Here is a 12,848-nt window from a genome sequence, read left to right on the forward strand (position 1 = left end):
GGTTTTAATTTTTATTTGGCCTCCAATTGGTAGTTCTTTTGCTAGCTAGCCTTTTCCATAGTAAAATATTAGTGTTTTCCATAGGTTATTAAAAGCAGTTTGGATTCTCTAAACAGATTCCATTTGGTAGTAGAAGGCAGTAGCTGAAACATGTTGAAGATCATGCAAGAAACCTAGTCTGGGATTCCAATTTTACTACTGATTTTTCACCTAGAAACTTCTGCTATCAGTGTTTTCATTTTACTGACTCAAAAATGAAAAAAACAAAGCACAGGAAAGTTAAATAAGCTGCCTAACATTTTACATGAAAAAGAAACAGATTACTCTGGCATCTTTTTTTATGTTATATAAAACTTTTTGAGAGGTATAATTTTCAGTAATTAATATGACTAACCTATTTTTTTTATCTTCATCAGTTTCTGTGTACTCTTTAAGATCAAAATCAACTACAAAAATGTTTCATTAAATTACTCGAAACTTGTGGTTGCAGAATACTTCTTTCTTTGATTTTTAAGAATTTTTAAAGTTGTTACACAAGTTCAAATTGTTCTTCTTGCCACATTATTCTCAGTCTTAGATGATTCACTGATTTCGTTAGCATGAACATCCTAAACTGTTTTTTATTTTAAATACCTTTGCTTTGAGTTCTTAGACTGTTTTAAATTAATCCTTAGATTTTTATCTACATAAGACAAAAGTTTTACTGTTTTTTTCCTGTAGAGCAATGTTAAGTAGAAAGTGCTAAAGAAGACTTATTATGTCATGGTAGTGGCATTTAAATTGGAAAACATATTTTCAGATTCCAAATTTTTTAATATAATTGTTTCTGTAACACTTGATTGTTGATAAAGTTTTTTTTAAAAAAACTGCATTTCACAGAACTAACTTATTAGTAAGCAGTTGCAGAACTACAATTAAATATTTTCTGGAAACTGTGCTTTTTATTTATTTTTTGAATTGAAGACACTTTAAAACAAAACTTGAACAAGCATAGCTGAGAGTTTTTCTGTAGTCTTGAATATTTTTTCTCCTTAATGTACACAATGCTAGCCAAGTCTGTAGACATAGTACTTTTGCTGTAGTGTCTTGTGAGTTACTTTTGATTGTGGCTCTTCTTTATATTAACCTTTAGCTTTTGAATAGAGTAGTATTTTCAATGGTTTTACTTCTAGTTAGTATAAAACACTGAAATTTCTAGATCTACAGGACTTTGTAAGCCTAAGTGTATTCACATTTAAACTGACAAGATTATTTTACTTTTTTAAAAAGTTAAAGTTTTTCAAAAATTCCTTTATTAACTTCTCGAGGAATAAAATGCCAGTGTTAATTTTAGAAGTGTTGTGGCCAAGGTTTTTTGACATTTTTCTTTTCTGTCTTCTTTTGAAGCTTAATTGAATATTTTAACATATGTCACTAAGGTATATTACTGGTGTAACTGGAATACACAAGCAGCTTTCTTGAGTTATGGTTTACAATACGTACAAATAGTATTAATTACTAGCTTATTTGGACTCTTCTGTATGAATATGTTAACTGAATATGTTACTGGCAATATGGAATGTGTTTTTATTAGATCATCTGTGAACTTGTAAAACATGAAAACAGTTATTTTTTAAGGACTCTTCCAGATTAAATGTACTTTGAGTCCTCGCAACAATAATAACAGATCAAGTGACCGTTTGTTTTTAGAATTATTACTCTTCTCTTTTTGGTGGAGTGGGGGGTTCATTTGGTTGGTAGCTATTTTTATTGGAACATACAGTGCAAATTAGGCTGAAATAAAAGCTAACATTTAACTTGTACATTTTTATTATATTGTACAGAATTGTAATAAAAGACATTGGCTATAATATGTCAGAAAATTTAATATCCACTAAGCATCACTTGCAAACATTTTTTAGCTTATGGGTTGGACAGAAATTGTCATAAAAACCAGAAGAAAAACTGGTTTAACCTTACTTGATTCAGACTTCACTGTGGCTTCAGCCAACTTGATCCCTCAAGTGTTTTTAACAATAACTTTGAAACAACTATAGATTTGCAGTGTCAGACAAGATGACCAATTCCTCAAACAACAGACAAAAAGCCAAGGCCCCTGAAAATTATGATTTTCCAGAAATCATACCAATTGCAGAATGAGGACTAAAACTTAGGTTTCTTGATTCTTAATAGACTGTACTTTATACCATGTTACAGTGACTCATATAAGGCTAATTTTTTCATTATTAAAATATATTTCTTATGTTTGTCACATAAAAATAGAATTTCATGTGTAGTTTGAATTACAAGCAATATAAATGGGTTGTTCATTAATGGGTAAACACAGGTTTACTATGAAGATTTAAGCAGAGTAATTCTTTTCTCTTATTGAAATAGGTAATAATCTCTAACTATAGATAAACTTCTACTTTAATGCATAGATTTTAGTATACCATTAGGTATTGGGCATCATAATTTTAGTTTTTAACAAAACCCAGTCTATTGGTGTTGTTTGTCCTATAAAAGAAAGCTTTCTGGGAGAAAAAGTTAAATTAAGGTAAATTAGAGAATGCTTAACTTGCTTAAAAGATTCCAACAGGTTCTTATGTGGAATCTGATTTATAACTTGTCTCTCAGATCCAGTATTTCTGTAAATATAGTAATCTGCTAACTACATCAGAACTTTGGAATTCATTTCAAATGCTGGAGAGGGGACACTATCTTGTTAGATCACTCTGAATCTGACAAGAATATGAAGAGACTTTTCTTACCTACCTTAAGAGAACACAAAGCAATGCATGTAAAGAAGAGATGAGAGTAGGAATTTTACTTCTGTTTCAGAGTTATAGGAGATAAAGTAAAAATTAATTATTGAGACTTAAAACGACATGAGTGAAGAAATGTTTGGTAATGGTGTGTCTGACTTGATAATCTTATTTTAGAGAAATGAGATGACCTCGAGATAGGGAAAATTCAGAACTGACATTATATGGAAATAAAAGCTTTTCATATTGAAGTGTGGGAAAAAGGTGTTTCCCATACGTGGTGAACTATTTTCTAGAAAATGGTATTGAAAAAACTTGCACCGGTTGATAGTTTTCTTTAAAATATTTATTTCTACTTTATGCCCTCAGAAAATCCTCAGAAACCTGCATTAGATTTCTTTTGAGTTTGTGTCTTAACTTTAAAAAAAAAAATCTTTTGAACAATTTTTGATCTATAGGGCAGTGCTGTTCTATTTTTAAACTCTCTGATAATTTTTTTAAATGTTTGTGCGTCAGCATAGCGTCTGTTTCCTTTTTTAAGGAATTCAAGAGTGATTGTTTATAAACCCTTGTTGAGGAGCTTATTGTTTCTTGTGGCTTTTTAAATGGCTGTATTAAAGGGAGAATTATCACATGAACAGACATCCTGATTAACAGCAGTTCACTATGGTGGCGGGAGGAGGGGCATTCTTGACATAAATAACTCCATGTAACAAATATTTCATAAATTTCATTGACCTTGCCAAATAAAATGTCAAGTGTCAATCAAAATAGGTACCTAAAAAAAAAAAAAACAGTTGCATTATCACCTCCAATTTAGCATGCTGTCCTCTGAACATTAACATAGGTATATTTTGAATTCCTAAGATTTTGAAGAACTGTGCAATGAAGGATCTTTCAAAGAATATTTTCAAGTGAAGGAGAAAAGGCAGCTAGAAGATCAGCAGAAAAAAAAGCCTGCAGCTCCTGTTCAAAATAACGTGGATCAAGGATTTGATGGGAGAGTGAGCAACTATATTTGTATGGAGAGTTGTATAGAGGGAAGGAAACAGCAGCTAGTGAGCTTGGTAGAAATCTTAGTGCAGGAATTTGAGAATCTAGTAGAAGAGACTAGTACCTAAAATAATAACGAAGAAAACCAGAAGGAAGTTTTTTTTATCATTGTTCATATTGAAATCATGTTTGAGAAGGAGGTTTGCAGGATTTACATCCACAAGCAAGTGAGAAAAGAAGGAGAGAAGGAGACTCTCAAACTAGCCAATTTTCATGGTCTCCACAAATATTTGTGCTTATGTTCTGAAACCAAAGCAGCCTGGCTTTTGTATTTTTAATGTGTTTGCCTTCCATCTGTCTCTGAAACATCATTTTATAATACAGGTAGATAGCTGCTGCCTCACAACCAACAGAACCAAAGACGTAGCTTTAGTCATTGCCTGAGTAGGTAGTACTTTTTTCCTTACAAAAATTATATAATCTGTACTTATTGATGAGTATTTTTAAAATATCAAATTATCTTAGTCCTTCACATCATCCATCAGATAAAGGTTTCCAGAGGTTAGTGGGACATGGTACATGTTAGAATCACTGAAGAGGGGAAGTTAATAGAGATAAAAATAGCTTCTGGAATATGTACCCTTTTATTGTTTAAAATTTCAAATACAGATGTTATGTCCTCTCTTTATATAAAAAGTTTTTCATTCATTAGCAATTTTGCACCACTTGCAACCAAAAATGGAGTCTAAATCAATACAAGCCTGGGAATATATGCAGCCTGTAAGATATTTTTTGAAAGTACTTAAACTTTTGCCAAGTTTTCTTGGTTTATTTTTAGCTTCTGCTGGTTTTTTCTTTTTGGCAAGACTGCTCTTATTTCTAATCAAGCTAAAAACAACTTAAACTTGAGTCACTTTAGAATCTAGTACAACAGTGATGATTGTGGGAGTGTTTATTTCACTGCCCGCTTCAGAAACTCCTCTTCTGAATACAGTGTACAGGAAGGTACAGCTGCTACTTCCTAAAATCTGGAAGAAGGCTTAACAAGAATTACAGAATCACAATTAGCCTGCTAATTTTTCAGTGACTTTGTAGTGCCTTTAACCAGATTAGCAGTTTACAGCTACATTCTGAATTAATCATTTGTTTGTTTCTGTATTGATTACATAACTCATAGAATTATTCTTTGTATTTATATGTCACAGCTGTGAAAACTTGAAGGGATCTTTTAGTCCAGAGAGGTTATGTGATACAGTAGAAAAAAAGCATAAAATTAGGGATCACACAATCTAGAGTCTGGTTGCGTTTCTGCCACTCTACTGTGTGACATTGGATGAGTCTTAGCTACTTCTCTCATAAGCAGAAAGGAAAAACATCAGCCCCACTCACTTCACAGAAATCATAAGGAGTAAATTATGTGAGTGCCTTTGGAGAACGTTACATAACAGATAGCAGGAACTGTGCCTGATGTGGGACCAAGGCATGTCAGGACTTTCCCCGCATTGTCATCAGTTACTAAGATACTGAAATGACCAGAAGTTTTGGTTGAAGATGAAAAGACCATTTAAAAGTAGTTTGCCTTTAAAAATAGGCAGTTTTCTTAAAGAATAATTTACTTAGAACTTGTTTTTATTCTTTTTCAGTTTAAAGTACCTTTGATATCCCACAACTTTTTAGCCTAACTTAGGTGGCCTCTGAGAAGAAATGGATCTGAATATTGATTTTCGGTTTTTAGACCAAAATAAACTTTTCCTTTAAAATTGAGGGGTCAGCCTAAATTTAGAATACAGCTAGAATCCAAGTAGACTTGGAACACTGCTAAGCGTCTGAGCTCTCTCCATCAGTGACAGCTCAGCATCTCTGCAGTGGCCACTGCTTTTGCTTCCTAGACATATGATGTTTTGAGAGGCCTCACCTTACAAATAGATTTGCAGAACAGGAAGTAGATTCTTGAAAGGGAGGATTGTGATGAAATCGATATAAATCTCTGTTTTAAAATCTTGTACAGCCTTCTGTTCTAAAATCTTTTCTTCTGGATGAGACATTAGTCTTTAACGTTTGAGGAACTCTGTAACTGAAGACAAACAATAAGATACCAACAGAGAGGAAATTACTAAAGGATTGTATATATTTGAATTACTTTTATCAGTAACCCACTCTAGACTTGGAAGGTAGAGGAGGAGAGGGGCATTTAAAATCAATATGTTTTTATTCTGTGAATTTTCTTTAACTTAAAAAAAAAAAACCTTATAAATTCAAGGTTGTCTGATATTTAAATCAATTCATTATCTTGATGACCACATATACCAATAGATTAGAAATAGATTTCTATGATAAAACCATGCATTTACTTTGGGGAAGGGAGTTTAATATATTATCATTATTTTATGTTAAGGTTAACTTTACAGTGGTTCTTAATCAGAAAGAATCAGCCTAAGTAGAAATTTTCCAAACAAATTAACTCTGATTCTTGGTAAATCCTATGCTAATAGAAGAGCATATTCATAAAGGATCCACAGTGTGAAGCCTAACAAAAATAAAGGTACTTGCTACTCTCCATGAATTTCTCATTACATTAGAGCTTACCAGTCCATAATGAAAACCAGGAAAAGGATGCTCCCAGTAAGAAAAGTTTATGAATTCTCCCCTCCTTTTTTTTAAAGCCTGATAACTAAATGTGGACCTTGATGAAATTTGAGTCATAGGAGGGAATGATTTTTTTTTTCCCATTGTGGGACAATGTCTCTACCCCTCTTTGTGCAGAAGATGACAGCCCAGGTCTCGTGCTGGTGGCAGGAGCCTTTCTCCACAACCTGGGAGAAAACTGGCAAGGATAGACTGGAGTAGGCCAGACCTAGGGAAGTTACTACGCTCTGTCAGCCTCCTGATTTACTTCATGGAGATGTGAATGAAAAGTAGGTTCTCTCATGGAAAGAGTTGGAGACTCCTGCTCTTATGATTAAACTCTTACCATGACTATTTGAAATAAAAAGAATTGACTTGTGAAGAGAACCAAATCCATATTCTCACACTTATGGGTATTTGTAAGCTTCTTTTAGCAGTTTTAATGAAGACCTCTAGCAAATAAAATCATTGAGAGACTGTATTTATTTATTTATTTATTTATTTATTTATTTATTTATTTATTTATTTAATTTATTTATTGAAACTGTATTTAATCTACAGCATTCTAGGATCCAGTTTCTAGTTGAATGCTCTGTTAACATGATTTAAAGGAATCTAGGTAGCTGATCCTAGATAAACTAGTCTGGATGTCAGAAAAAGTAATGGGTTATCACTGTGGCCTTTCTCTTCATGAGGTAGATAGAAACCAACTGGAGATGTTCTGAGATCAGGTAACAGGTGGAAGCTTGTTTCCATGCTCTTTGCCTTTCTTCCCTTTGCATTCCTGCGGCTGATGAGGAGTTTAGTAAGTTCAGCCACTCAGAGTGTACAGAGGTCAAGAACTAAGTTGATACAGAATCTTAGTAACTGGTTTTGCCACTGATTTTAGTAAGGGCTTAGTCTAGCAATTTGTTATAAAGTCCAAAGCATTCTATGTGGTCAGAACATTTTGGGAATTTTAAAATTGTTCATTGTCTTTTGAAAATGTTAATAATAGCTTTATTAATAGCTTTAATTAATAGCTTTAATCATTCTGAATCAAAGATTTTAATAAGATAATTTTCCTTTTTCTTCTTAGATCCCAATTTTGTTCGGACATTTCTTACAACATACAGATCCTTTTGTAAACCTCAAGAACTACTGAGTCTTATAATAGAAAGGTCTGTTAATGTAAAATGTTTAAATTCTTTTTTTTTTAAAGAGATTGAGCTAAGATCCTACATGTTTCTCAGAAATAAATTATATGAGCTTTAAATTATAGTTCATGAGTACTTTTTTAAGAACTAACATCTCTTAGATGACCATTTATATTATAATAATCTTTTAGTTTTGATCATTGGAATACAAAAATGAGCATTCTTTTTTACATGGAAACCCAGTATGGGAAATTTCAAATTTATGGAATTAGTCAAGCTAAAGAACTATATAAAAATGTATAATTTAGGCTCTGGAAACTTAAATTTTGATGATTTAGATGTTCTAAACAGAATTTTTCAAATATATCACATGTTGAAGAAAATGGAGCTTATCAGTGAACAAATACCATAATCAAGAAAAGTGTTTCAGCCACCCAAGGAACAGTCAACTTTTTAAGCATTACCCTTAAAAAGTATTATGTTAGCTGATTTAGAGTGATTACACAAGCCAAAAATGAACAGCAGTCCCATAACTTTATAATCACATTTATTTTTAGACTCTGCATGTATTCTTTATTATGTTTCTCATTTTTTTAATATTGGCAAATATTAATTTATTTTTTAAAAATTAAAGTAAGATCTTTAAACCTTTATAGAAGCCTTACTTGTTTTCACTGATAATGTATGTATGTCTGTAGTTAATTTTCACATTGCTCTCTTGATTGTGCTGACTAGTGAAAAGGTTTGTAGTTTTCAGTTTGTATAATTTGATATTATTAGTATTTTCATTAGTTTGTTCTGTTTTATGTTAGGTTTGAAATTCCAGAGCCTGAGCCAACAGAAGCTGATCGCATAGCTATAGAGAATGGAGATCAGCCCTTGAGTGCAGAACTAAAAAGGTTTAGAAAAGAATACATACAGCCTGTACAACTGCGGTAAGCAGTAATGAAATAACTGAAGTAGTGAAGTCTGTCTTGAGCTTTGGTTTCAGAATTGAAGTAAATAAGGATCTTTCCAAGCAGGAGGAGGTAACAAGTAAAATGAGGGAAGCAAAAGTGTAAGCCACTGATAAAATTATTTAATTTGGAAAGAATTACTCTTTTAATTTACACAATTCATCATGATAAGCATTTATGTCTGAGTTCCCATGTAATTCAGTTATTCTTCTGTGTTAATGCCATAGAGTATTAAATGTATGTCGGCATTGGGTAGAGCACCACTTCTATGATTTTGAAAGAGATGCAGATCTTTTGCAGCGAATGGAAGAATTTATTGGAACAGTGAGAGGTATGGTGTTTTTTTTTTTTTTAAGTGCCTAGTTTTACATGTAAAAGTACCACTATGGTGACTATCAACTGATGTCATTATTGTTCAGTGTTGTTAAAAGTTGTTTATAATAGTGGCAGCATAAGCACTTGAAAAAGTTGAAAATTTTCATCACACAACGTTTTGATTTACAAATTCCTCAATAGTCACCCTGTTGACCTGGTGTATTTTCATTTAGTAAATCAACTTACTGATTATTTTCGAACTGGCTAAAAAAAAAGTCTCAATTTATGCTATTTTTCCACTTATCTGAAGGTCTGTGTACCAGAAGACAATTAGGAAGGGTGTGTCATCATATCCCCTTGAGTTTCAAAGATTCTATGATTGTGTGGGTCTAAGAATGTCCTAGACAAACTTGTTTCTAATTTCCATAGTGCACTCTAAATGAGAATCAGAAAATAAAGAGTTAAATGAGAGTACTTTCATGCATAGTACAAAACAGAGTCACATCAGAAACTCTAACATGAAGGAATCAAGCCCCTGGCACTGTTTGGTGTATAAAATGCAATGTTAATTAGGTTAACAGTGAATGTGTATAGTTTATTCTTATAAATCTCATGTCTTTTTTATGGAGGATTATAAAATAACATTTGCACTGAAGTTTGGAAGAGGAGGTGAGAAATCTCTATGAATGAGTTACTTTCTAATTTTATTTAGAAAGGACGTGGAAGAATGTATACGAGACTGTTAATGGTGGTTAGCCATGGGAAGGAGCATGAGATTAGGATAGGGAACAGGGAAATGGTAAAGGGGAACTTCCTTTTTTTTGAATTTTGATCATTGAACTTTGTAATAGCAAAGATATATTTAAGTATCACCTGTCTAATTTTAAAATATTTTAAAAGAATAAAATAATTGAGTGAAAAGTATTTAAATGTCATTTAAAATGTAATGTATTTCAGGTAAAGCAATGAAAAAATGGGTTGAATCCATCACTAAAATAATCCAAAGGAAAAAAATTGCAAGAGACAATGGACCAGGTCATAATATTACATTTCAGAGTTCACCTCCCACAGTCGAGTGGCATATAAGCAGGCCTGGGCACATAGAGACTTTTGACCTGCTCACCTTACACCCAATAGAAATTGCTCGACAACTCACTTTACTTGAATCAGATCTGTATCGGTATGTAATCTGACATTCAAGCTGAAAAATCATTTCAAAGGAGTTAATTTTTTTTAATGAAATACTGGTTTCTGCCTTATAGGAATGTTAAAAGACCTAAATGAGCTAGTACCTGAAGTGTGTAGTAGTAAAGCCTTGATGGATAGACGGCCTCCCCTTCTTTCTCTCCCTGATTCCCCTGTTCTGCCTGGATTTACAGGTTGTGTCTGTTGTCACTCCCGCTGGTAAAGCTAAGTGCAGATCCTGGCTTTACCAATCACTGGCTTGGTATCCTTGGGCAACTTGAGCCTTCTTGTGTCCCTGAGCTTCCTCAAGATTAAAATGGGGCTAATAGCAGTACCTATTCCTGGGGCCATTGTTAGATTGGAAATAGTCAGTATATAAACAGTGCTTAGCACATTGCCCAGCACAAAGTAACTTACATTCAGTAAGTTAGCTGCTGCCCTTGTAGTTGTGAACTTAAGTTATGGCCAGTCATAGCCTCTTTTAGTTTTTCTGCATTAACATAACTACTGTCTCAGTGTATTTCTCATTTTAAATGGGGACTATTTAGAATTTAGAATAACAAACTATTTTTTAATAACTACATGAATAAAAGGAACTTAATTTATAGATCTCTGTCTGCTCCAAAAATCATCACTTTCCCAAAAACCTAATGTATTACAATCTACTTTATTTCGCAGGACCTTTCTGTGGTGTGGTTCCCCTGCCTCCTTTAGGGGAAGAAAAAAGATTTATGAATTACAGTGATTACTATATCCTCAGTGAACTGATTATTACAACAGATACCATTATTTAAAAGAACTATCCCAAATTACACTGTCACCCTAATTCATTAAATAGTATTTGTACGTGCTGGGAAAGATGTTATGAAAAAATCCCAATGTTGCCCAAAGCAGAATGCTACTATAAAGTGATAATATAAGTATATAGATACACGCATAGAAATAGAAAAATACCCATAATTTTAAGATTTTGTTATCCCTTGTTTTCATAAACCTTTCTGTTGGTGTTCAAAGAAGTTTTATATGGGAGTTTGGTTTTATTTACCTCATTTACTTAATAAAGCAGTGTGCTAGAGGCAAAGGTATCATGTAGAATTATTGTGTCTTGATGATTTTAGAGCTGTACAGCCATCAGAATTAGTTGGAAGTGTGTGGACAAAAGAAGACAAAGAAATTAATTCTCCTAATCTTCTAAAAATGATCCGGCACACCACTAATCTCACTCTGTGGTTTGAGAAGTAAGTAGTGCTGCCACCATACGCGTCATAGCAGCCCGCTCTTAGAACCTGAAATGCAGTTCTGCTTTTGTATGCCTCATGTCCTTTTTTATTCCTCTATTCCTGCTTTGTTTTGCACTGAGAATAGTTTTCTAACGTATTTTTCCTCTTTTTTTTTAATGTATTTTTATTTCATTTAATGGTTTCTTGAGGGTGTGTTTAGTGTATGCTTTATCTTCTCGGAATCAGCTGCAGACTTGTGCTAGCTTGATTCCAGGGTACATAGAGGTGTTCCTCCTAGGTAGCCCTATTCCGTCTTCCTTTTTTGTGGTATTATTGTACTATGTGTTACATATAATAATGAGGCAACTCTGATAAAAATACATTGTAACAATTGTTGCTTTACCGTTTGTGGCCCACCTCTTCTATGTAGTTATTGGCAATGTATTATATATAGATGCCTTTTAAGTCCAACGATACATTACATACATATTATTTTATACAGTTTGCTTTTTAAATCAGTTCACAGAAGCAATGAGAAAAAAATATGCATTTGTGTCATCTTATGTAATCACAACTACTATCACTAGCACTCTGTTTTTGTGGATTCGTGTTACCATCTGGGGTTCCTTGCTTTCACCCTGAAGAACTTCCTTTAGTAGTCTTCCTCTGCTGGGTTTGCTAGCAACAGATTCTCTCAGCTTTTGTTTATCTGGGAAAGTCTTTATTTTGCCTTCGTTTTTGAACGATAGCTCTATCTTCAAGTTAATTATTTCTTCTGCCAGTTCAAATGTACTTTTGAGCCTCTTTAGTAGGTTTTTTAACTACTGTATTTTTTAATTTCAGAGTTTCCATTTGGTTCTTTTTATTACTGCTGTGTCTTTTATGATACTCTGTGCTGCACTCTGTCATCCTATCTTCCTGTACTTTTTAAATCCCGCTTTCTTTCCATTAGTTCTGTGAACATATTTGTAATGGCTACTTTGAAATCATTTTCTATTAAATCTGACATCTGGTCCTTCTCACAGGCAATTACTATTCCCTGCTTTTTACCTCATGAATGGGTCATCCAGTAATTCCCCCTTATCCATGGAGAGTACATTCCAAGGCCCCCAATGGATGCTTGAAAGCATGGATAGTACTGAACCCTATATATACTATGTCTTGTTCCTATACATACATACCTATGATAAAGTTTAATTTATAAATTAAGCACAGTAAAAGATTAACAACGACTAATAACATAGAACAGTTATAACAGTATACTACAATAAAAGTATGTGAACGTGGTCTCTCTCTCAGAATATCTTCCTGTACTGCAGTCACCCTTCTCGTGATGATGTGAGGTGATAAAATGCCTATGTGATGAGATTAAGTGGTGTGAATGCTCACGTAATGTGACATAGCCTTAGGATACTAATGACCTGATGAATCTTCAAAAGGAGGATCATCTGTAGGATGTGGTTGGCTATGGGTAACTGAGACGGGGAAAATAAAACTGCAGATGAGTGGGGACTGCTGTACTTTCTTGTTGCTTTGCATGCCTCGTTTTTTGTTGGAAACTTGACATTTTAGATAATACATTAAAGCAACTTACGGGTAGTTCCTTCCCCTGACCCCCAGAGCTTGTTATTGTTATTGCTTATTTAGTGAATAACTAACTAGATTTATTGTAGT

General features: G+C 33.3%; 1 protein-coding gene across 5 annotated transcripts in view; it reads left to right on the plus strand.

The window, feature by feature from the left end:
• SOS1 (SOS Ras/Rac guanine nucleotide exchange factor 1) overlaps positions 1–12,848 on the plus strand; it is a 174,847-nt gene that overhangs the window by 139,529 nt on the left and 22,470 nt on the right. For all 5 annotated transcript variants that reach the window (XM_041757107.1, XM_041757103.1, XM_041757106.1 and 2 more), the window contains exons 11-15: positions 7,441–7,522; positions 8,311–8,433; positions 8,682–8,785; positions 9,727–9,949; positions 11,073–11,192. In XM_041757107.1, the coding sequence (XP_041613041.1) occupies positions 7,441–7,522; positions 8,311–8,433; positions 8,682–8,785; positions 9,727–9,949; positions 11,073–11,192 (652 nt within the window). The remainder of the gene's footprint in view (positions 1–7,440; positions 7,523–8,310; positions 8,434–8,681; positions 8,786–9,726; positions 9,950–11,072; positions 11,193–12,848) is intronic.

This window comes from Vulpes lagopus, chromosome 5, assembly GCF_018345385.1.
Source record: "Vulpes lagopus strain Blue_001 chromosome 5, ASM1834538v1, whole genome shotgun sequence".
Lineage (NCBI taxonomy): Eukaryota > Metazoa > Chordata > Mammalia > Carnivora > Canidae > Vulpes > Vulpes lagopus.